Source organism: Zootoca vivipara, chromosome 3 (genome assembly GCF_965207765.1).
Source record: "Zootoca vivipara chromosome 3, rZooViv2.hap1.1, whole genome shotgun sequence".
Taxonomy (NCBI): domain Eukaryota; kingdom Metazoa; phylum Chordata; class Lepidosauria; order Squamata; family Lacertidae; genus Zootoca; species Zootoca vivipara.
Genome location: NC_142586.1, coordinates 35,124,326 through 35,149,898, shown reverse-complemented (window position 1 = coordinate 35,149,898; position 25,573 = coordinate 35,124,326). Strand labels below are relative to the sequence as shown.

General features: G+C 41.3%; 1 protein-coding gene and 1 long non-coding RNA gene across 6 annotated transcripts; one reads left to right on the top strand and one right to left on the bottom strand.

Moving 5' to 3' along the window:
• Positions 1-1,186: 1,186 nt before the first annotated feature.
• ASRGL1 (asparaginase and isoaspartyl peptidase 1) lies at positions 1,187-25,272 on the top strand. Of its 5 annotated transcripts, none has more exons than XM_035109662.3 (7): positions 1,187-1,503; positions 5,514-5,708; positions 10,188-10,330; positions 16,939-17,093; positions 18,424-18,542; positions 20,376-20,486; positions 23,523-25,272. In XM_035109662.3, the coding sequence occupies exons 2-7, from the start codon at positions 5,522-5,524 to the stop codon at positions 23,750-23,752; spliced, it is 945 nt and encodes a 314-aa protein (XP_034965553.3). In that variant the 5' UTR covers positions 1,187-1,503; positions 5,514-5,521; the 3' UTR covers positions 23,753-25,272. The 5 variants fall into 5 exon arrangements, with proteins under 5 accessions (XP_034965553.3, XP_088521974.1, XP_034965552.3 ...); XM_088665848.1 differs by lacking the exon at positions 23,523-25,272 and adding an exon at positions 22,860-23,052 and having other exon boundaries at positions 1,300-1,503; XM_035109661.3 differs by having other exon boundaries at positions 1,331-1,597.
• On the bottom strand, positions 4,475-5,056 carry LOC148686210 (uncharacterized). Its single transcript, XR_015948903.1, has 3 exons — positions 4,976-5,056; positions 4,794-4,867; positions 4,475-4,693 (listed from the first exon to the last, which is right to left on the bottom strand). It is a non-coding gene; the product is annotated as an uncharacterized LOC148686210 (long non-coding RNA).
• Positions 25,273-25,573: the final 301 nt, after the last annotated feature.

Genomic DNA, 25,573 nt, shown 5'->3' with positions numbered 1-25,573 from the left:
TTGAAACAAAATAAAAAAATTCCTTCCAGCAGCACCTTAAAGGTAAAGGTAAAGGGACCCCTGACCATTAGGTCCAGTCGTGACCGACTCTGGGGTTGCGCGCTCATCTCGCATTATTGGCTGAGGGAGCCGGCGCATAGCTTCCAGGTCATGCGGCCAGCATGACAAAGCCGCTTCTGGCAAACCAGAGCAGCACATGGAAACGCCGTTTACCTTCCCGCTGTAGCGGTTCCTATTTATCTACTTGCATTTTGACGTGCTTTCGAACTGCTAGGTTGGCAGGAGCTGGGACCGAGCAACGGGAGCTCACCCCGTCACAGGGATTCGAACCGCCGACCTTCTGATCAGCAAGCCCTAGGCTCAGTGGTTTATTTTTGGTATGGGCTTTCGTGTGTATGCACACTTCTTCAGTTATTTGTAATATTTACTTCCTCCCCCCAGTGTTTGCTTAGATGTAAACCCTGAATAATTCAATGGGACTTGCTGCCAAATAAGCAAGCATAGGACTGCAGGCTGATTCAATATGCCATTGGCATATGAAACCTCATAAAATAAAATGTTATCTTGTAAATTCATTGCATGGTAACCTCATGATTATAACTGGAATTTATTAACGCCCAAGTTTGCCCTGACAAAGAAACCCATGGCCAAATGCACAACTGTGTGGGGTAGGGCTGGGCTAGGCTGGTAATTTTCAGAATAGGCATTGTGCACATCCTCATGGGTCAGTGACACACCTTAATTATTCCTTAGGCGTGTTCCAAGGCTGGACAGTCAAATTGCTTCTTCAAATTAAGGGTTGAAAATAGCCCTGAAACAATAGTGTAACTACAGAAAAAGAAATAAAGTAACCAACAGTAAAGGCACTTTAACATACAGTAGTGTAAATGATAGGGGGCGGTGAATAGGGTAGAGGAGGAAAATCTCCAGGAATTGGTTATGTGAGCAAGTGCAGGCTGCCTGCATGTTAAAATCCTCCCTATGATCTACGAATATTTTTGCTAGGATCTATTGGGTTTTCTTTCTTGCTGTCGTCGGCTGCCCAAATCCCGTTCAGTGAGATGCAGTCAGCTTTGAACTAACCACCTCTGCCTCCTGCTGCTTCAGCATTCTCAGTTTGTGGAGAGGAGGAGGAGGAGGGAGAAACCAAAGTGCGAGATAAAAGCAAACACCACCCTTCTGTGCAGAGAGAGAGAGAGAGAGAGAGAGAGAGAGAGAGATGCGCACCGGCCATCTTTACAGCTGGCGGTCGTTTTGCTTCAGTTACGTTGAATCGGATGGGATGGGTCAGCCATTTTCGTGAGGGGCGGGCCTGAAGGCGGCAGCGGCCATTCCAGTTGAGGGCAGCTTCGCTTCAAACCCATTGAAACGGAGGCAAAACGAAGCGGCTCTCTTTTCTAAGGGCAAGGGTGCGAAAGGGGAGTTGTCCCCGCCATGTGATCACCCCTCCTTCCTACCTACCCACCCACCCTCCGTGGAGCTCTGGAGGAAACACATTTCCCTGTAAGAGGAATATTATTTGCAGCCGCTCTTGGCTTCTTCGGTGCTCTGCTTTTAACGATTTTAAATGCTAGGGCAGTCGGGAAAACAACCACCCGTGAGTAAATCTCTGGGAGAGGACGGCTAGTTGCAACAGGCCGGGAGAATGGATGAATGAGTGGATGGGGTGGGAGCTTTCCTTCCTTGCTGGCTTCCCTCCAGCTTGCTAGCTACTCGGGGGAATCCACACGTTCCCAGAGTCAGACAGTAAGTGTTTAATAAGGGAGACGTCACAGGTCGCCTAGCAAAAACCCTTCGCCAGTGGGAGGGCTTTGAAGGCTGGGCTAGAGTAACAGAATTGCAGAGTTGGAAGGGACCTCAAGGGTCATCCAGTCCAACCCCCTGCAATGCAGGAATTTCAACTAGATCATCCATGACAGACCTATGCTTTAAAAACCTCCAAGGAAGGAGAGTGCCAAGGGAGACCTTTCCATTGTGGAACAGCTCTTACTGTCAGAAAGTTCTTCCAAATGTTTAGTCGGAATCTCCTTTCTTGTAACTTGAAGCCATCCGTTTGGGGCCTCGCCTCTGGAGCAGGAGAAAAGAAGCTTGCTCCATCTTCCACCTGACAGCCCTTCAGATATTTGAAGGTGGCTATCATATCTCCTCTTTGCCAGGCTAAACATACCCAGATCCCTCAACTGTTCCTCATAAGGCTTGTTTTCCAGACCCCTGACCATCTTGGTCACCCTCCTCTGCACATGTTCTAGCTTGTCAACAATCTACTTAAATTATAGGGCACCCAGAACAAGACACAGTACTCCAGGTGTGGTCTGGCCAAGGCAGAATAGAATGGGATTATTACTTCCCTTGATCATGGCACCATACTTAAGTTGATGTAGCCTAGAATAGTATTAGCTTTTTTTTTTTTTTGCTTCTTTCCTAGCCCTGGCCTGACCTAAATTTCTCAGGTGTTCTGATTTCGGCATCATGTTGTGCTTGCAGCTTAAGGAGGAAATAATGCACATCTTGCAATATCCCCTTTCCTCCGTGCAATGACTCCACGGGGAAATACATCATTATTATGAGTGGTATTCAATGCTAGCTCTACTCAGAGTAGGCCCAACATTGACACTCATAGACATGACTAATTTAGGTTCATTAATTTCAGTGGGCAGGGCTGGCCTGTGTTGTTCCTTCCTCCTCTTCCTCCACTGCCTCCTCCATTCATTCCAATACTGACCTTCACTTCCCCCATAAAATCTTCACTTTTCCCCTCTCACCCTGAAGCTGATTTATACCTCCCCTCTCATTTCAACTGTGTGGGGTTGGGGTGGGGTGGAGGATTTTGTAGTTTGTCTTAGGTGCCCAAATGTCTTGGGCCAGCCCTGTCAGTGGGTCTGCTGTGAGCAGGACTTAGTTGAATCCCATTCCTTTGGTTGTAATCCCATTCTTATTAGGGAGTAAGACTCATTGCGCACTTTTAAACTGGCCTGCTTAGGTCTACATTGCCTGTTGTTTAAAGGCTTTCAGCAAAGCTTGTTTGCAGTGGGTGGTAAAATTCTACTTGCTACACTGCCCTGATGAGTTCTGTGGCTGTGTAGGGGTTCTTCCAGGCGACCTGTTTATTGAGCATTCACCCTGATTTATTTGCAGAAAGCTTACATGGATTTCATACTATGCCCAGTCTTTACTGGGTGCTTGTGGGGAAGCTGTAGAGCTATGAGTATTCATCCTGATTTGCTTGTGCAGTGGTTTGACGTACAGTATTTGCATTAATCAGTCGTTTATCCAACAGCATTTCGTGCATTTCCCCATCTTTTTCCTAACAGCAAAATGTTTTGTTGTTGTTGCAGCACTTTAATTGCACAAACTCAGCTTTCCAGTATGTGATTGAATCCCTCACACAAAACACTCATAATCTGGAGGCAACCCTGGTCATCCAGACCTGTCATATGTGCCTATGCATTCCACGCCATTAAAAACAAACAACTTTACATATTTTGTATGTGACACATTTTTTGACAAGTTCCCAAACATTACAAATAAACTGATGCTGGCTAGAATTCTAAAATCCACTTGTATTGGCAGAGCTCCACTTGTGGCAGAGTCCCCTTCAAAGTCCAAATAAATATATCTTTTCTCAGAAATAAGATCTGTTTCTCTTGGTATGGAATACACAGTAGCCAGCCACCCCAAGAAAATACCACGGAAGGATCAAATACAACATTTTAAATATAAATAGGAAATATTTAATGGATGCAGATTTACTTATGTGCCTAAATAATTTTCCCTGAAAAACTGTTTTTTTATTATTAAGTACACATACCGCCCCAACTTCCAATGAAAGGATCAGTTTAACTCTGCTTACTTCATTATGGATTTTCCCTCAAGGGAGTGTGTCTGTATCTCATTCCTGTAACATAAATTCGCACAGGAAGAGCTTTTTCTGTGGCAGACAATGGTATACCAAAGCACTCCATCCCCTTTTGTGCCCATGCCTAGATATTCAGTAGATGTTTTTGTAAAAGTATTCGGCTACAGTTTTTAGCACTAGAGTTACAGCATCAGTTGCACTGATGAAAATCATACTGTTGAAAGTAGCCTGATTTAGAATTTTACGCCCTGGAAACATACATGTCTCCATTCTTTTCACCAAGTATTGTAATTCTGCAGAGATAAACTGGGATTGCTCATGCCATGCGAATTTGATAGGCACAGACATTGCAGAATGAAGACACTGGGTTATGAAAGCTTGCCCATCGATAGACAAGCTGCTCTGAGCTTCACACAGCAGCCTGCAGATATACTAATTCACCCTGGGTCTTTGATATGATAAATTAGTGTGAAGGAGAGGTGCCAGTCACCAGTCATACAGCTGGCATTTGCAAAACAGCCATAGGAGAGCATCACTCCCCGTGATGTTCCCGAATGTTTTGGGAGCACACGTATCTCCCTCATACTTTCCATGAGAATAATAATTAGGATGCTGATGAATTAATTAATCGGATTTATTGATTAAAGGCCTTTTTGACTGACTAAAATGTAGCCCACCTAATCAGGACACAGATGTTTCCTCCCTCTTAATGTTAATTATTAAATGTTCCTTTTTAATAACTCTGCATGGCAGGCATCATTATAGATGAGACCGTTCCCTTCCTTTAAAAGATGCTTCTCACAAGATGGTGTCTGCTACAACAGATTTATGTGGCATCTGAAAACAGAGAAAGAGAGAGAGCGCTTTCTTATCCCTACAAAATAAATATTTTATGTACATGCAAATATATGCAGATGTAATTAGTTAAAATTCATACCGCCAGGGCTTCTTTTCAGCCAAAACTCACCGGAACTCAGTTCCGGCACCTCTAAGGTCGGGGCCATTGCCATTCTAAGAGAACAAGGGAGGCATTAATGGTGAGTTCCAGCACCTCTTTTTCTAAAATAACAGCACTGCATACAGCTAATATATTGAAGCTGCAATTCTGTACTCACTTACCTGAGAGTAAACCCTTTTGCCCTCAGTAGGACTTAGCTCTGAGCAGACTTGGTTAGGCTTGCACTGTAAGATTTCTCTAATCTAAAAAACAATGTGGGCTAGAATTATTGAGGCAGCATATGAAGTGCTTTGATTACTTGGAAAACATGCTGTGTTGGCTAAGCCTGTGTAATACTCTCTCCTCATGAAATATTGCGTGTTTTCCTTCCTCTTTTAATCAGCAATATAAGTCCATTTAAACTTAACAGGAGTAAGACTGCACTTTGAACCCTCAGCTGGTAGGAAGATTACAGATAAGGAATTCCTCACATGCTGAAAATGTCAGCATTGTACAACTCTGATAGGATTTTCAGGGTCAGGAGATGTCCTGCGAGCTATGTGGTTGCTTCGTGAGTGAGATCTAGGCAACAGCCCACCCCATTTCCATAGCTGAGATGTGGAATTAAAGGAAGTTTGCAGGCAGTATGCTTTGACTTTGTCTGTTTTGTAAGGGATGTTAGTTCTTCTCACCGAGTAACAATTCTGTATTTCTATGCAGGAAACAACATGAAGCCGGTAATCGTGGTTCATGGTGGAGCTGGTCGCATCTTTAAAGATAGGGAAGACGGGTGTCGTTCTGGTGTCACCAGAGCAGCGCTGAAAGGTTACGGTATCCTTAAACATGGAGGGAGTGCATTAGATGCAGTTGAAGAAGCTGTGGTAGTAATGGAAGAGGATCCACATTTTAACGCAGGTAATTTTGTGTGAACTTTCTGTGGCCCCCATGGCCTCTGGCCCAGTGGTTCCCAACAGGTGGTCCGGGGACCCCCAGGGGTCCGCGAGCTATGCCAGAGGGGTCCTCAAGATCCTATTAGAATAAAAAATATATTAAATATATTTCGTATGATAACAGATTTTTTGTTTTGGCCGCTTCCTGCATGAGCAGAGTCTAGCACAAAACTAGAATTAGATAGAGGCAGTAGTTCTGCTGTATGCCGCAAGGACTACAAGAAACTTGGAGATAAGGCAATGAAAAAGATCCTTCCATTTGCAACCACATATCGGTGTGAGCAAGCATTTTCTTCCATATGTTTCATGAAAAACAAATATAGGAATCGGCTCGACATGCGGTCGGATTTCAGAGTGAAAGTTTCAAGTTTGGAACCTAATATTTCAGAAATAATGGACTCAAAGGACAGATTTAACTCATCTCATTAAGAACTGAAAATTAAAACTAACTGTATACTGATGGAGTACTCTGTTGTAACTGTAAAAAACGTATAAATATAAAATATAAAAAGACTCTTAATTTGGCTCTCATTTTTTAATTTTAGGATTAGGAATTAATGGGGGTCCTTGTCACAATAGCGGCTCGATGAGGGGTCCTCGAGAAAATTTTGTTGGGAACCCCTGCTCTGGCCTATTTCCCATGTCCCAATGGAACTCAGCTTCTAAATAAGCCCTAGCACAGATAACTGAAACAACCATGTACTGCTTCTCTTTTCGCCACTGCCTCCTCTTTCTCTGCTGTTTACCTGTTTCAGATTTTACACTTCAGGCACCTCAGGGCAGCAAACGGTTGCCTTAAATATAAACAACAGAAGTTGTCCCTGTGCATGAAGGAGCAGGGCTTTATTATCAGTTATGGAATTCCCTCTCCTGGGATTTGTTGCCTTTTAGGTCCCAGTTCCAGACATTTTTATTCTCCCTAGCTTTTTAAATAAAATGACATTTTTAGATCTGATGGAAGAGGGAATTATATTTTAAACACTGGAAGTGAGTCACCCATTTGGCTGGTTTTGAAGAGAATTTTTTTATTTTAATTGTGAGGGTATGCTTGGGGATTAATTATGAAATTGTATTTTATTGTAATTTCTCAGTGTGAACCATTTTGGGATATATTTGTATGAAGGGCAGTATCACTCTGGAGATGCAGCAGGTTGCCCACTATGTGTACTTTCTGCAAACAATACGTTTTTGTTTCAACAATCTTTTTCATCTGGATGAAAAAGTCCCTGCCGTAGGTGTTCATTTTGTATTCTTATTTAAACCCATCTTCAATTTTTGGTACTGTTTTGAAACTATTTTTTATCTGTTTTCATGGTATGGTTGCAAATCTCCTTGAGACACATGTAAAAGTAGAGTAATAAATTAAATAATAACAGTAAGATGCAATAGCTTTAGGAAATGAATAAATTAATAAGCATCAGGTCTAAAGGGAAATGTATTGTACTTGTTCCATGTTTCCAGTTGAGAATACCCTTTCTTACTTTCTGCCTGAATGAAGTTTGGTAAACAGCAGGAAATATTTTAAAATCAATGTCTCCATCATGATAAAACTGATACGATTTTGGCAGGATAGATCCTTTTATGGATTCTTCTCATTTTTACATTGACAATTCCACTGGATTGACTTGGTAAACCGGCAGCATGGTATTAAACAGCCTAACTGGAATTTTGGAATTTTCCTTATGGACCAGTGTGGCTCCCTTTCCTTTTTATGAGAGGAAAGGGTATTTATGTGCCAGTGATTCTCAAAACATGACTGAGAGAGCCTCATTCATTGTGGGGAAGGGGTTTTTGTTGGCATCCCTTTCCACTCTCTGCTGCCTATTAACCAAAGCTACAGACAAGAGATTGGTGCCAGGCCACAGTACAAGTGCCACAGATCTGGACAGAGGTGTCTTTGCCATAGGGCCTAGTGGCGCGTTGCGCCAGGGCGCCAGCCTCTGGGGGGTGCAACCAGCCACTAAGCCCTATGCTGGTCCCGCCACCACACTGCACCTCCTTCTCCTTTTCCCCGCGCTGTGTGTGTGCTGGTGGCGAAGCCTCTCCGGAGGCCGCGCTCCCCCCTTCCCGGCCCTGCGGTGATGGCTCAGCTGAGGCGGAGCATCGAGGCCTCCTGCCGAGGGGGAGGCGGCGAGCACGGCGTGCCTGTTGCGGGACGTGGCGGTGGCAGAGGACGAGGCCATGGTCGGGGCCTGGCGGGAAGGCGCACCGCGCTCCCCAGGAGGCTTCGGTGCTGCTCTTCCCCGGCCAAGGCAGCCACTGAGGAAAGTGCAGGCGTGCGTGTGGGAGGGTGGGGGCGCCCTAGGGATCCCTGCACCAGGGCGCGAGACAAGCTTAAGACGCTACTGGAGGTATGGAAGAGCTGAGTGATACCACAACTGACGACAACTGTCTGTGCGGCCTCCAGCTCTGTGGCATTTGTACTGTGGCCTGTTTCCCAGAGCAATTCGGTTACTTAAGATGGAAGTAAAAAATGAAGGTTGGGAGAGTCCAGATCAATGTCTTCAACTTTGTGAACAAATTGTGCCATTTTGAAGTGAGACTGCTTTATTCTTTGAGAACCAGAACTAGATGAATTACTTACCGTATGTGGTTTAGGATTGCAGTCATTATTGCACATAAGTCAAAAGCAACCCCTCTCCCCAATTTTTGTAGCAGAGGGGGATGGATGATGTTGACTATGAAGAGCTGCTATTAAGCCATCACAAATCCCTGATAACCTTTCTGAGATAATCTGAGTTATCACCAGTCGATGACAACTTTGACATTTAGCAAGCTTATAAAAATGTAGCGTTTGTGTAAGACTATCTCTCCTTTTTTTTTGCAAGATCCTTCCATTCTAAAATTAGCAAAGCTTTTGTTTGAGAATACTTCCTCTTTATTCAGGAAAATTCGGTATTTTGGTACCTTGTTAGTAAAAGTACTTCATATTTCCGCTGGTGCTTTTGCGGGGGAAATGGCTAGTATGTGGGCCTGTAGTTGTGATTGCCAAGCAACCAGCTCGTTAAATTTTGGCTACCCCCTGATGTATAAGGTATCCAGTTCTGTAGTCACTCATATCTACATGTGTTAAGGCTCATAAAATATACAGAGAAAATGAGCTGTGCAAAAAAGATGGGCGTTGAAACATACCATGCAGATGTTATCTTCATAAAGGACAAAGCAGTCCTACTGTCATGTTGGGTGAATGTGATGCTGCAGGAGCACATTGGCAACATTAGTAGAGCATGGAGAGGTTGAGGAATGGCTACTTTGTCCCTTGCTCTTGGAAAATGCGCCAAAACGGTGTTATCCTTTCTGATTACCCCAAGAAACCTGCAAGTGAGCCACAATGTTCTAGGAAACACTCTTCATCCCACTTGCAAACAGGGTAATTGGGAAACAATAAGACAGAGTCAGTCTTGCTTATTTATTATGTATTTTGTGTTTTTATCTTGTATTTTTATGCTGTCAATCGTCCCAAGATCTACAGATGAAGGGCTGTATGCAAAATAAATAAATAAATAAAATAAAATAAAAGGGGGGGGGTCGCTGGTGTCAGGTGGAGATTTTGAGGTGCCATTAAAGGGCTGCAAGTGTTACTCCCCCACTCCCTTTCCTTAAAATGCAGGCACAGAGTATCATTTGGAATGTCTTCCTTGGGCAGCACCATTGCACCGAATCATCCTAAACCATAGCATCATAGAGTTGGAAGGGACCCTAAGGGTCGTCTTCTGCATTTGAGATATAGCTTGCTGAGCAACTAAATACACTCTAACTTAGCACTGCAGTTTAGGAACTCAGGCTGATGGCTTGATTTAAAGACAGCAAAAAATGGAAAGGTTTTGCATTTGTGGGGCTTTGCTATAGCTGTATGTATACCACGGACTGTAGTGACATTATTTATTTTAGCACCTTGTAGGAGAGAATTCATGGTTGGTAGGCAGGTGGCAACAAAAATCTGCTTTATTGTAACCCACATTTTTAGTGTGTTTTAAGGATCCACAATTGTTCACCTTTGTTTCATTTGAATCAGGTTCTGAACCTTCAGGACTGTTCAAGCTATGCTAGAAATTCGTGGACTGTATATTTAAAGATTCCAAATTATTGTTGTTGTTATTAGCTTCTCACACACCCTTCACCGTGAGGTCCCAGGGTGGGTTACAACAACCTTTTAAAAAAATCAGTGTTGAAAATAAAGTTACAGTCAAGAGAACAGGGTGAGTCTTAAAATATATATGAGTTGTCAAAGCTCAGGATAATGAGGTCCATCTTCCATTTATGATGAAAACTGCAAAATGAAGGTGCCAGATGCATCTCTGTGAGGAGGCTCTCAAAGTAAGAACATGAGAAACTATCACTCAATACAGTGCTCCATTATTCCCCATCTACTTATGCACTTATAGTTGCTTGCCTCATATAGTAGTGATACTTAATGTATTTTCTCTCTCTGTTTGATTGTTAGGTCGTGGCTCTGTGTTAAATGAGAAGGGTGAAGTGGAAATGGATGCCATTATCATGGATGGAAAAAATCTAGCCTCCGGAGCAGTATCTGCAGTGAAATGTATAGCCAACCCAATAAAGCTCGCTCGCCTCGTCATGGAAAAGGTAGGCTGAATGTGCACTTGAACAACAACCAAAAACACACGATAGGGATGGAAAACCAGAGGCCTTCCAAAGGATTTTGGATTCCCATCTGCCCCAGCTGGCATGACCAATCATCAAGAATGATTGAAAGTGGTGTTTGTTTTTGTTTGTTTGTTTGTTTGTTTTTAATACAAGAAAATATCTGGGTTCGACAGACACTCCTTCAGACCTTTCAATCTCTTTTCTTTTTGGAGAAGAGGTTCTGACAGACCATAATGTGTGTTCTGTTTGCCATCTTTTTTCCTTCCTCAAAAGCAGCAGTTGTGGACCAAGCCTTTTTAAACCCACCATGCCCATTCACTACATCATTCTGCAGTTTATGTTTAATTCCAGTACTTCGTTGTTCAATGATGTCACTGCATTACTGATTTTAAAATGTCAGAAGGGACAAGTTGCGCCAAGGTTTCACTTTGCGGAAAAGAAAAAAGACAGTGTTTGCAGGGTTCTCTCAGGGGAATTTTGAATCCTTGAGATCCCCCAGTTCAAACAATGTTCTATTTTGACAACAAAACCCCCCAAACACTTCATGGTCTTATTTACCTGTTTTCTGATTATAGTCATGGCTGGACGTTTTTGGAATTTTCCTAATTTTTGCATCCTTGGCTTTCTAGTCCTGACTTTAGAGAGCCAGTTGGTCAACAGCTGCAGAAGAGGCAGATCTGCTCTGTGGCAAGGAAGTGAAGAAAGAAGCTGAAAAGGCACTGATTAGGCAGGCATTTAGCAAGCACCATTGAAACCCAAAGACTGACATACCAAGGCGCATTCGACAGTCATTTTGAATGACCCTCATATTTATTTTGAGAGATCTAAAGGTCCTGGCCACATTCAGCAGTTCATCACTAGCTCAGATGTGAAAAAGCTTTTTGCACCTGCACACAGCCACTTCACCCACCCCTTCGTGTGTGAGCAGGGAAACAAATCAGGAGCCCACAGTGAACTCTAGTTTACTGTTATGTCTGCATCAGGAAACTATGGTTAATGCCTCTCTATGAAACCATGGTTTGTATCCTTACTTGTTCAGAAGCCAAAACACTTTCTTTTGCTGAAGTTGTGTTTCTCACCTGCGACTAGAAAATGGGAAGCTGCCTTTCTCTATGATATGTATCTTGATCACTGACACTTCATTAGCCCGTGCTGATCTTTCTTGCGATGGTGCACAAGAAGAGAGGCAAGTAAGAGGCAAGATTATAGTAATGTATAAAATTATTCATGGTATGGAGTAAGTGAATAGGTAAGTCTTTCTTCCTCTCATAATTGTAGGTTTGGTGGTGGTGGTGGAGGTCTGTTTTATGTTTGAACTGGGTAAAAAAATTAAGATACTTTACACCCCGCCAGGAACACTCCAAACTTCAATATTTTGTTGCAAAGCCCCATTGTGAGTACAAATTATGCTATTTCTTTTCATGCAGCCTAATAATGCAAAATGCATTTTCCCCATGTGTGACCATTTATTTATAAACTTAGGGAGACTTCTTTAAGCCTTGAAAGTAATCAGAAATTTAAATGCAAATATATAATCAAAGAATATCAGGTTAGGAATTTTTTTGTTTCAGGTCCTCTTTGAATTTTACCATTCTGAACAAGCAAAATAAATACGTTTCTCCAAGACTTGGTTATCTTTTCGTGGCACAATATTGGCTCCATCTGGTGGCCAAAGCGTATTTCTTTAGATTTTGTCTAGCAACACCCATGAGCATAGCCTATTAAATAGTCTATTGAGATACATTTCATTAGGCTGGGCAGACTATTTCCTTTCACAAGTGAATAATTCCTCAGAAGTACAGCTCTCTTAAATGATTGCTTTTCGAGCTTTACCAAAATTTGTGGTGTGCTTTTCTTATTTGCAGCAGGAGAGGAAATAATTACTTGAGAATAAGTCCCAGGAGAGTAGCTGGACTAGTTCTTTTAGCAACAAAAAGTCAGTGCACTTTGGCATCTTGGAGACTAGCTAGGTTATCAGGTATGAACTTTCACCAACAATGGTTCATTTGGGCAGCAATCCTGTATATGCATAATATTTGGTGTAGATTTATTTATTCTGATCAATAACCAGTTGGGATAATCTTTGATTTAGCCCCACTGAATACATTGGAATTTGTTTCTGAGAAGGCAGGGCAAACATAGGATTGCACTTTTACCAGATTCAAGAATGAGTTTTTGAATGCATAGGCTGAAAATTAAGGTCACATCCATTTCATTGGCTGTTTATGCAGGAAAAGCTCCCAGTACAAGTTTATGCCCTGTATTAACAAGGTGAGAACTCAAAAAATAGAACAGACTATGATTGATGGAACACTGAAAATACCATGGGGGGAAATGATGCAGTTGTGTGTGACATCTGAATAGCAAAGAAGCAATCCTTTCTTGAGCTGCCTGCTAGCCCTTATACTAAATAAATTACTGTATATTCCTGCATATAAGACTATTTTTTAACCCAGGAAAATCTTTTAAAAAGTCAGGGGTCGTCTTATAGGCTGGGTCGTATTTCTATACGGTAGTTATTGCTTCCCCAATGAACATCAGATATTATTCTGGCTTTTTGGCAAATTTCTTAGAAGGCTCCAATCTAGAACAGGTTTGTTGTACTCAGGTTGAACTGAAATGAATATGACAAGCTGGTGCTTAAGATTAACGTAGGTACCATTAATTTCAATGGGTTGATGCATGATTTCTTCAGATGAGGGTCGTAATGTATCCATTTGAAGGTCAACGGGAACTGTAATCAGCATGAACTGTGGTTACTGATGTATGTTTGGTAAGCAAATAAAAGGGATTTCCAGTGGCACATTCACACGGTCTACTCTAAAAGCCAATTCCAGGCATTTGAAAAAGTGCCAGATATAAATCTCTAAAGTGTGGGATGTAATCCACTGGGAGCAGTCAAATACAACATTCCTTGTTTTGCTACAGTGGACATGCAAGGGGATGTTTGGTCCTCCAGCCAGTTGAAACGTCCTTTTCCTCCTGGCCTGGAGCATCATTCCTTGCATGTGACTAGTGGGTGGGCATGACCTTGCTTTCCAGACCTGGTAAAAGGCCAAGGCATGCTGCTACTCTCTCTTTTCCATCTTCTTTTCTTCCTGCGAGCTTCCTGGAATGAACTGCTGGCTGCCAGCCAAGCAGTCCCCCAGGTCATCTCCCTTTTGGGATAAACCTGTTAGTATAAGCTTATAACTTTAAGCCTAAAGCCTGCCTTCAGGGATCACACTGTGCTCTGCCTGATCGTGAGTAAACTTGCTTTTTATTGCTTATTAATAATCATTATTCTTTTAGGAGGGATTCAAGGGGTCTTGCCAGGAAAATATTAGAACACATTTCAATCTGGACAAGCCAGATGGAATTGTGTATTGTCTTAAGAAACTCACAGGTGTTTGCAACTAATTTTCTGCATAAAGGGGAATGTAACCTCTGCTAAGTAATGGAACTTGCTAGCGCAAGTTAGGAAGGATATTAATAAACAATATCTCCTCTCCTCACCCTGAACATTCCCACATAAAGAAATAGCATGGTCCCTTAATATCTATTTTTACAGTACTACCAGTTACCTTTAGATCATTTGTGATATTAGCCAGGAATGAAGAGAAAGGGCTGTAGCTCATTGGCAAAGCACACGTGTTGCAATTAAATGGTACCATGTTCAAATCCTGATATCTTCTCTCCAGAAAATATTCCTGTTTGAAACACTGGAGAGCCACTGCTAGTGTAGAAGACTGGCTGGGACTGATGGGAGTTGGAAGCCCACAACCTCCCTTATTTCTAGAGCAGACAATACTGGAGAAAATGGACAAATGGTCTAACTCATTGTAGACATCTTCCTATGTTCTAGCTATGGAATTGGCCCTGGAGATTGTTCATTGGCTCCTCTGAGCTAAGATTATGTGTCATTTCCTGTCAATGCACTTTCAGTGGTTTGTTTGTGTGCTAAATATCTCCATTCTATGCAGTTTCTAGTGTTGAGTTCCAGGTGGGTTTGTTTGTTTGTGTGTGTGTGTGTGCGCGCGTGTGTGTGGTAAATTTGGGAAAGGGGAAACTGATATAACCTAATGTCAGTGTGATTTAAGTAGGCATAATAAGATATAGGACTAGATTTTCTTGAATGACTTTCACTAATAAAATAAATAATTTTAAAAAGAATTGTCATGATTCTAGCACAAAAGGTAAAGTGTGTGAATTTGTATGTATTTTTTTAAAGAATAAGTATCAAAGTGCATTCACAGAGCCATATGCCTGTTTTTAATATCTATTGTCTCCTCTATTTATATTGTTTAGTGGTGGTATTATATATATATTGCATCTAAGATTGCAGCCCTATTTACACTAACCTGAGTTCAACAGTAAGTCCTATTGAACATACCGTAGTGTGGTTTACTTTTGAGTAAATACGCAAAAAGCCACAGATACTGTTGGTACTTTTTTTTTTTACAAAAGCAGAAGAGGGCAGTATTACACAATGTAAATGTTCAAAACAAAAAAAGAAAGAAAGAAAAGAGCTGGAACATTTCAGTCATGTAAGAGTAAACTGACTCCATTGTCCTGCTTTGCAAATGATAATATATGATCCAATCACAGGTATGCATCACCTGACTATTTGTATTGTCCTTTATTGGAGACTGAAAACTCTTCCTTGTTCATACTTCGAGAGAGGAAAATTCTCCCGAGTGTTTCTTGTCTCGGAAATAAGGAGATACTTTTGCTCATTTGACACCAGAGAATTGGTCACTATGTGGGAAACTATAGTAACAGAGTAATGCGTCTCCATATGTAGCCGGCTCCATGGTACTGTTTTCTGTATGTAAATCTCCAACCAGTCTACTTTGTCAAGAGGTTCACTAGTTGCAAAAAAACCAGGAAGTAGGGTGCAACCTGTAGCAATTGATGCGATTTCCTTATGAAATTGCCATCAATATAACACCATGCGACAGAAGCCGAGCAAATGAAAGGCAGTACTTCTGCATGCCTAAAAAGTAGCTGTTTTATTTCATATCCAAGTGTGGCTTCTTGCATATGCCCTGAAATTGACCGTAGCTTGATACCACGGGACAACTTCCTCTGACCATTAGCTGCGCCCCTCCACCTCCTTTTCTTCCTTCATCACAATCACAAAGAAACACACTTTCCCCCTTTTGTGCCTTTGCATCCCTCCCCCACTAGAACTGAAGAAGGAAGACAGAATCATTTTGCTACACAGTTCCAGCCCTATTGTTAGAAGTGGCCACCTCAGGTAGCAAATGCTTAGGGGCAGGGAGGGGTTATGTGTGGCAGGAGGACAAAACTTTTTGGGCTGCTCAGCCTACCCTGTGTAAACCTACTGCCATCAAATGTGTTGTCTCCCTGCCAGTATTGAAGTAAAATTAAAGTGCCAATTCAGTCGGCGCTTGTACAGTGGTACCTCGGGTTACAAACACGATCCGTTCCGGGACGTAGTTTGTAACCCGAAATGGTCGTAACCCAAAGCGCCATTTTGCGCATGCGCAAAGTGCAATTCCCGCGATTTTGCGGTGAAAATACTTTCGGGTTTGTGGAGTTTGTAACCCGAGGTGTTCGTAACCCGAGGTACGACTGTATATGGAATGGTGGTGGTGTCACCCTCTCCTTTGCCTCAGGCAGAAAAATGGCTTGGGTTGGCTCTGTTAATACATCAAGGGCAGTATCTTTCAGGGGTCGGATCCTGGTCTCTTCTATATGCGAAGCCTTGCACAATTGCAAATATAGTTATTCTTTAATGGGCAGTGGATGTAGATTGCTTTATTAAAATCTACATCTCATTATGTCCTTAACCTCTTGGCGGTGTACACTTTGAAAAACACAATATACATATTCTAAAAATATATCTGTGCTGCTAAGATTACATAAGATTTATCCTTGGCATTGTTCTTTTACTTCATCCAAATCTTCTTTAGTCATTTGAAAGCCAATGTGTGGAGGTTATTTCATTTCATTTCATTATACAGTGGTACCTCTACTTACGAATTTAATGCGTTCCGAACAAACATTTGTAAGTCGAAAAAAAATTGCAAGTCGAATCCCATAGGAATGCATTGGGATAAAAAATTCGTAAGTCGAAGCAACCCTATCTAAAAATTCGTAAGTAGAAAAAATCCCATCTAAACCGCATCCAAGATGGCGGACGGAGCTCCATTTGTAAGTAGAAAAATTTGTAAGTAGAGTTATTTGTAAGTAGAGGTACCACTGTATTTCTATGTCACTTTTCACTCGCATGAGTCACAAAGTGGCTGAATATCACTGAATATCACAATTGCAGCATAAATCATATAAAATAATTAACAAATCACCAGTAAAACAACCACCTTCTGTAAAACACTGTAAAACAGAACAACTTAAAGAATAGGGTAAACAGCACAACCACAAGAAAAGTCATGTTATAAAATTCACAAAGCATTACAGGACTCATAATCCACGAAGCAACATTAACAACATTAACAACACAAGCAAACTAAGCACTGTCGAATTCACACACATGCTCTCCCCATCATCAAAGGTCCACAGGAGCAACATGCTTGTCCAGCTATTTCGTTGAGTAGCTGCTTATTGTATTTTATCTCCTTCAGACAGACCACATGTTGTTGACGGGCCAGGGCGCCTCTGCCTTTGCTAGAGGCCTGGGAGTTCCTGAGGTTCCTGGAGAGAAACTGATCACAGAAAGGTCACTGGAGAGATGGAAGAAAAACCTTGAGGCTGATTCGAACCCTCAACAGTTTCAAAAGCAAGTATAAAATGTTGGGTGTTGGGGGCAAAATCCTGCCCACTTGAATAAATGATATTAAAACATGAGGCGAAATGTGAGGCTACTCACATTTCACCTCCAACATTTCTCCGATGAAAACAGGGACACCGCATTCCATAATGATAATTTTGCTGTTTATACCCCACCCCAGCCACACTGGGCAGCTTCCAACATGTATAAAAACCATAATAAAACATTAAACTTTTTTTTTAAAAAAACCAACCCTTCCCTATACAGCAGGCATCCCCAAACTGCGGCCCTCCAGATGTTTTGGCCTACAACACCCATGATCCCTAGCTAACAGGACCAGTGGTCAGGGAAGATGGGAATTGTAGTCTAAAACATCTGAAGGGCCGAAGTTTGGGGATGCCTACTATACAGGATTTCCTTCAGATGACTTGGGTGTCTGATAACTCCATACCCTTCAACATTTCTCCAATGAAAATAGGGGCATCCTAGGGGAAAGTGGGACATTCCGGGATCAAATCAGAAACCAGGATGGCTTCTCTAAATCAGGGACAGTCCCTGGAAAATAGGGACACTTGGAGGGTCTGTACTCAAGATGGCAATATGCAATCTTCAGATTCAGAGGCAGGATACTTCTGAATACCAGCTTTTGGGGAGCAATAGTGGGGATTGGACTCATTTCCTGCTCGTGAGTTTTCCAGAAACACCTGACAGGGGTTGGTCAAATCCAGCAGTGCTGCTTAAAGTTCTCATAATATATCCCCCTGTGCTGGTCAAATCTCTGCAAAACATCCATTATGATTTTACCTGCAGACCTGCAGCTTGTGAAATTTGGCCTCCCCCAAGGATGCATGCCCACCAGCTGTTCGCTGCATCTCTGGATTTGCTGCACCCAGCCCATATTCCCATAGGCCACAATCCTATACGTACTTACCTGGTAGTAAAAGCCTCATTGAACTCAACCTGCAGTCTTAATTTTTTGCTGGGAGTAGGGGAGGCAGCACTGCATCTGAAGGCCCGATCTACTGATTAATTGGGGGTGGGGGTGGAGGATTCTTTCAATTGCACAGAAGTGCTTTAGGTTATTCGGCCACATCAGCTGTTCAATTGAATGGTCTCCGCCTTCTTTTAGACTTGGAAAAAGACTGGTCCTTCAGCAGATTAAGTGCAAACTCAGAAGTGCATTAACTCCCTTTTTTCTTCTTTTTTTAATGAATTCTTTGGACTGAAGATTTCCGTTGATTTTTTTAATACTTGGGAAATGCTACCTGTGAGACGCTGTGTTCTTTTGGCAAACGCTCTCCAGTCTTCAGCTAATTGTTTGAAATGCTATTTTTGGCAGAGACCTTGGAACAGTTGGAGCCGTTGCTATCGACTGTGCAGGAAACGTTGCTTGTGCAACATCAACAGGGGGACTCACGAACAAACGCGTCGGCCGTGTTGGTGATACAGCGTGCATAGGTAGGGGAGTGTGATAAATGGAAGAAGAGCCAGCCCCTCCTTCCCTCCCTCTCTTTCTCATATAATATGTATGATATCAGTCAAATGCATGATAGCAAAGGCTGTGATCTAAAGAACCAGTATGACGGCTTGCCATTCCTATGGTAGCAGTTCCTGCTGCCAAAGAGGCAAGCCACTTTTAAAAAAATGGAACAGTGAAAGTGGGAAGTGCTGGTGCAGAAACAGCAAGCAAAGTATTGCGCTTGCAGTGACACTCCATGCTTGAATGCACATACAAACCCGAGTTTAGTGAATGGTATGTTTTCCTGAGATGATGGCTTTGTAACTTTTACATCCTGTGCAATATACTTCTATATAAGATAGGTAGGGAATGGAAAGACGAAGTATTTGGAGATTGCTTGGTTGAATACACTGTGTTTCTCTTGTAGAAACAGGCTTACAGTAGTTCTTGGGTGAGGAAGCAGCAAGGGGTGTTAAAAGGAGCCCAGGGTGTATTTATAGACACATAAGGAAATTTGCACTGAGAACCTTCACTTTCTGCCTCCACTTGAAATTCCAGGAAGATATCTATTTATCAGTTCATAGACTTTGAAGGGGGGGGACATTGCTTTTGTTTTAAATTCTACTGACATTCAGGCTACCAGCAATGATTACTTGTAGATTCAGAGCCAGTGTAAACTTAGCATGCAGATTGAAGGGCGACTTATTAGCAAATATATCATCTGCTTACTATGCAGCTGATCTAAACTTTAGTTTTGCAATTTGCAGGCTGAAAGTCAATAATGTGTTTGTAAAATACTTCTCCCCAATACCACCAAATAACAGGTCTTTGCTTAACTTTAGTAAATCTTCATTCATTTTGTTTAGACTGTGTTTTGTTTAAACAAGGAGGCATGTATGTTGGGTCTGGAGAAAGGACAATTTAAAAAGTAGATGATTGTCCAGAGTGCAGCACTCCTGAGATATTAGGAGCACCATGTTAACATTGTTCAGTCATTAGGATTCTCCTGTTAGAAGATTTTGCTTGGTAGTTCAGTGTATGCAGGCAACCCTCAATAGATTTGTTTCCCATCTTTCGAACACCATCCTTTCTTGATATGTTTTGAAGATTCTCCCAAATATTTAATAGCTCCATTAGCTATTGCAAGAGAGGAAACAATGCTCTTGATATCTATCCACAAGAAACATCTTAAGAGTTTATTCATATTTTTCTGTCTTGTCATCACCAGGTCTACCACTTGGCTAGCAAATCAGTGTGACAATTCCAACGTTTAGTTAAACTAACTAAATTCCAACGTTTAGTTAAAAGAGAAAATGAGTTCTGCTTAGTTGAAGTTCCTGTGGCTGCAGTGATGTCCGTTGTGGCTTACTTTTATGAGCTAACTCATCAATGTAGCAAGTAACCTCACCAGTGCTGCTAGCCACAGGGTGGTACAGCACTGATGACGTGTACCTACAATACTATCCCCTCAGCCCTCATAGAAACTTCATCTGAACACTAGTGGAACTATGGTGGTACCTTGACCAACTGGAATAGATATTTTGGTGGTCAAGTTACCCAGCAGTAATTTGACTTCAGGAGTAATTGACGCTTAACCCTTACCAATTAACAATGTCTTATCGAAGTGCAAATGAACCCTTGCTCCATATTATTAGTTAATTCCATTGATGTAAACACAAAGTGTACGCCACTTGGGTTCTTCTGGTTCACATAAGATGGGTTGCTTTTGTAACGGGCTTATGTACAATTGGATACATCCTTGTAGTTGATTTGAGATGTTGGGTACTGTAAATGCCAGCCCTTGACTTTTTCGCTTTTTGCTTTTTGATCAGGAAGTGGAGGTTATGCAGATAACAATGTTGGTGCCACTTCTACCACAGGCCACGGAGAGAGCATTATGAAAGTTGTTTTGGCAAGACTTATCTTATATCACATGGAACAAGGTAACGCCAAAGGTCTCAAAGAACACAGAACTGGTACTGTATTCCTGACAGATGTTGGTGGGAGTAGGTTGTGGTCCGTTATTTCAAAGTTGAGAACACATACTGAGAAGGTTATTTGAATAGTAGTCAAATGTTGTGATTGGTGGAGCGTTGTGTCCAGATGATTTAAACAATGAACCTTCTGAGGACTCAATTTGTGCACTGGAGCATTATTGTGCTGGTGTGCAATGAATAACAAACAAAAATTATTTCATAGTTGCATGCAACAAAGTGCTGATTGCTTTTAAAAGCTCAAGTACAAAAATACTATGGCATCTTAGCTGTTGCATACCAAAAAAAATATAGGCTTTTAACTGTTGAAGGAAGCGGGTTGCTGCTGATTAATCTTATAAAACCCTTTAAAGCACCACCAGTTTCTCTAACTTCTATGTTAAAAAGGAAGTCACGTGAATGAAAATAAGTAGGCTGGTCTATGTATTGATCTGTGTATATTAAGTAAAAGTGTGACTATGGTGAATAGCTGGCAACAAGGTGTTCATGTGGCTGTAATATAATCAGGCTATGGATGACTCTAGAGAGCTTTGCCTTCTATGTTATCCAAACTCTCGATTTATATTACAGCCTGTAAACATAATCAGCTGACCTACTTCTCCTGAATACACTTTCAGCTGCCAGCGTGACCAGACCACCTTCTTTATTCTAAGCTGTAGTTGCAGACTGCAGATCTGTAGGATCGCCATTTAACTTCTGACACAAAACTTCACAGAATTTTAGATTCATATATGTATAGGAACTGTTAAATGGAAAAAGGTGGATTGTATTTAAAAAGTTCCAGGGAGGTTATCTGCAAATCTCTGGTGTGTAAATATCATGGCACAGGGATCTTTCGCCTTTATTTCAGCGTCCTTAACAAATGGCTCTGACTTAATCTACTGATAGAAAGAGTAACTGTATGAATCTGGTTTTGGGGTCAAATGCACGCCAAGAAAGCAGTGAATATACTCAGGGAAAGACATTAAGCCGACACCATTTTCAAGTAAGGAATCATGTCTTTATTGAGATACTTCACTTTTCCAGCTGAACACTGTAGTTGCAAAGAAATCATCAGGGCCAACAAAATGCAATAATATAAAGGACAAGCACATACAAAAATGGTATGTGGGATCCGATTGTTTATGTTTAAAAACATAAACAATATATTGCTCCATTACACGTGTAACGGGGGAATAATCATGAAATGTGAATTACTTGCAACAACAAATCGTACAGAACTTGCAACCGCAGTGTGTGGGTTGTTTAACTTTCAAACAATATAGGCATCAAAGCAAGCAGTGTCTACTCTACTACACTTGAAAACCAAAAAAGTACCATTGGCATTTGGAAATGTAGATGGAGGTCACAATTGTCCATACCACCTTTAGTCTTATTAAAATAAAGAATAATCTCATTCTTGTAGGCACTGAAGAAAGGGGAATCTACAGTTGATTACATCCTTGCACTCTTACTTGATTTTGGAAATGTGCACAGTAGCTTTCAGCCCCTCCTAACCATGCTACATAATACAGGCTGCACAGTACTACAAATGAAGAGCAGGTGCTCCATTGAAGGGTAGAAACTGAATGATCCTTTTTGCAATAGTTGGAATGTCTAAGCGTTATTATGGCAGCTGTTGCCTGGATGGAAATAATCCTTCCTGTTAGTGTTTATAAAGGCTGGGCTTTGGTTTCTAAGTATGAGAATAGTTTCCATTCTGGGGTATCTGGGTTTCGTTTTTATGAAGAGGAAGGGCAAAATCTTAAAGCAGTTGTTATGCTTGTCTGAGTTACAATATGACACCTGATGCATTTGTAATACTTAAGGCCAAGCAATATACAATGCACCGGTGCATCTGAGATTATAAATTTTGGATAACGACATGAATTTTATTTGGCTTGTTTTCTATGCACTTGCACACAATATTGGTTTTGTTTACAGGGCATCATGTCATCTTTAAAACTGATTAAATGTTACTGCTGTCTCTGATGACATGCTTAAATTGTACACTTTAACTAAACAATTTCTGAAGGTCTCAATTTGTGAACCTAGCAAAAGCATTTATAGATATATATAAAACAACAGTGACAAAATAATCCCACAATGATACTTTGGTTTGTATTGGGATGCAATGATATCATAAACCCTGGTGATAAAGATTATCAATGTCCTTTGAAGTCTTTTTTTGCCAATTTACCAACAACTAAAACAAATCCATATATAGGAGGCCACATCTGAAGACCGGACAAAGCACAGAATGGTTTCTATGTTGTTGTGCCCCCATGATACAATTAGGCCCATCAGTTGTATCTATCACCTTTTATTTCCCTTTCTTTTTAGCAAAGGGAAGAAATAGAAAGTCATTTGTGGTATTCTGTCAATCATTGCAACAGCTGGCCAATGGAACTCAGTTGTAGAAAGGCTGTGGAATCTCCTTCATTTTAAGGTATTTAATAAGAGGCTGGAGGAATGATTCTCAGGAATAGCAAGGTATAGTGAACATAGCTAGCATTTGGACTAGGGGGCCATAAACCATCTGGCTTTGATTCTGTAAGTTGGTGTGCTATTTGCAAAGGGAGTTTTGCAACGTCTTGTTGGAGAGGGGTCAGGAATTCTCTGATAATTCTTTATTGGCTGTTGGGATCCAAAAGCTTTCTTAGATTTATACAAGGGGATTTGGTTATCTCCGTAGAATTCCCCCCCCACACACACACATACAAAATCCTGTTTTAACCTGTGTTTGAAACACTTGTTTCAAAAGAAGCTTGGTAGGCCACTGTTTGAGTAAAAAACAAACCTAATGACCTCTTATACTTATGGAGCTACTCACATACTTACTTGGATCATGCCCATCATCTTTAAGAGATATTATATGGATGAATTGTAGCTGATGCAAAAGCCTGTTATCGGCTAATCTGGAAAGATTCACGGCCACTCCTGAATTGGTTTTGCTCAAAATTATTTAATTTCTCATGTGTTTTTGAACTCTTCCCCCCCCCCCAGGAAAATCACCAGAAGATGCTGCTGATGCTGCCCTAGATTGCATGAAAACTAGAGTCGGGGGATTGGGTGGGGTCATTGTGATCAGCAATTCAGGAGACTGGGCTGCACGATTCTCCACCCAGGAGATGTCCTGGGCTACAGTCAAGGATGACCAACTGCACTGTGGCATTCATGCTGGGGAGTGGCATACACAACCTGCCGAAGAAGCTATTGGCTCCCTGGGATCCTAAGCAGAAGTGAAGGAAGTGGAAGTAATGCAGCACAATCAAGATTATAGACCTTTGTCGGAAACTGAATCTGTTATCCCCTTTCTGAAAGGACCTTCCCACCAAATTCCAGTTCAGATATTCATAGTGCTGGTCTTTTTGCAGCCAAGCTAAAATCTAGAAGGAGACATAGTGGACTTAAGGATGGCTTTTGTGAGCATATATAAGCTATCCAAAGGTTTGGTTTCTTAGTCACAAAACTGAATTGCAGAAAAGTGACTATGCACATCTTATATTGAAGGCAGCTTCTCCTATAATGTAATTATGCTGGGAAACCAGTGTCCATAATAGACCAAAAGTAGTCTGGTGTCCCAGATCACAGTTTTGTTTTTATCTTATGTGCCCATGTCATAATCCTCTGTATCCCTCCATCATGCCTCCCTTGAACTGCTCACCTGGGCTGCCTGCCTGCCTGTATCTCTGCCCTCTGGATCTCTCCTACCCACCTTTCCCGGGCCACTTGCCTAGGTCATCATCCTGCCCATCTTCCAGTTCCCTCGCCTGGGCCTGCATCTCCATCCTCTGGATCCCTTCTACTCGCTTTGCATTGGCCGTCCACACTGCTGCTTGTAATGCCACTTGTCTGTTTATGGAAGACAATCTTACTCGGCTACGAGTGACCACAGAAGAAGAAGAAGAAGAAGAAGAAGAAGAAGAAGAAGAAGAAGAAGAAGAAGAAGAAGAAGAAGAAGAAGAAGAAGAAGAAGAAGAAGAAGAAGAAGAAGTGAACTGCAGCATGATAACATCCCCCCTGTGGTTTTATTTTTATATACTGGAGAGAAAATCTTAGAGTTGGAAGGGACCTTGAGGATCATCTAGTCCCATGTTCTGCTCATTTCAGGAGCATTTGTTATGTAAACTTTGAGAAGAACTGGGATGATCACAACCATAGGTTACTCCCAAATGCTGTAACTGAAATATTAAGAAATTTGCTTACATTTTTTCCCTACTTACAGTCAGTACAGAAAAGAAAGTAGGGACATAATAATTCTCATGTTTAGGGAAACATGCAAAAGAATTAAAAGTTTTGTTTTGAGATAGCAGACTTCTTGAATAGATTTCATTTGATTGTATGACAAGTCAAGGGCTAAGTCAAATAATATGATAGGTGTCTTTCTTGAAGTAGTATATTAATTGCAAGAATAAGCTGCTGTGCATAAAGTTGCACTAGTGTTTATATGGTAATATGTTTTTTGAGGTACTTATAGTACCGAAATAGAAATTTACAGAGTGAAATGTATTTTCTCATGGTAATACTTACAAGGAAGATGCTTCATTTTTAGGCAAGGTATTTGTAATTTTATCCCTTGCTTTTCTTTTTATTCTTTTCATGCTAATGTAATCCAGTAATTTAAGTCTTATTTAGATATTGCCTTGATCCCATACCACTTTTTCCATCTGGGAAATAATCAATGCTATGTTGATGCACAACATGTTCTTATGAAAATAAATGCCAATAAAATCTAGTACGGCATATCTTAAAAGTAGACTACTCATGCGTGCTTTATGGCTCAAGTGTATTGTTTAGCAAATCAAATTTCCATTAAATGACACACACACACACACACACACACACACAACATTTTCTTGCAGAACAACAAAAATAGATTCAAGTTTACTGTTGATAAGCCTTTCACAGAAGCAAAAATAATACTGTGATTTTAAAAAATGAATATTTACAGCACATGGCTGGAGGACTCCTTTTATCTGTGAAATATTAACAGCCATCTCTTTGCGTAGCAGATTCCCCCCTCCCACTCTATTAAAATATTCATTTTTAAAATT

Coding starts and splice junctions, on each gene's coding strand:
- ASRGL1 (XM_035109662.3), top strand. CDS start 5,522: ATGAAGCCGGTAATCGTGGTTCATGGTGGAGCTGGTCGCATCTTTAAA. Junction 17,094..18,423: donor AACCCTCAACAGTTTCAAAA/GCAAGTATAAAA, acceptor TATTTTTGGCAG/AGACCTTGGAACAGTTGGAG. Junction 20,487..23,522: donor CTTATATCACATGGAACAAG/GTAACGCCAAAG, acceptor CCCCCCCCCCAG/GAAAATCACCAGAAGATGCT.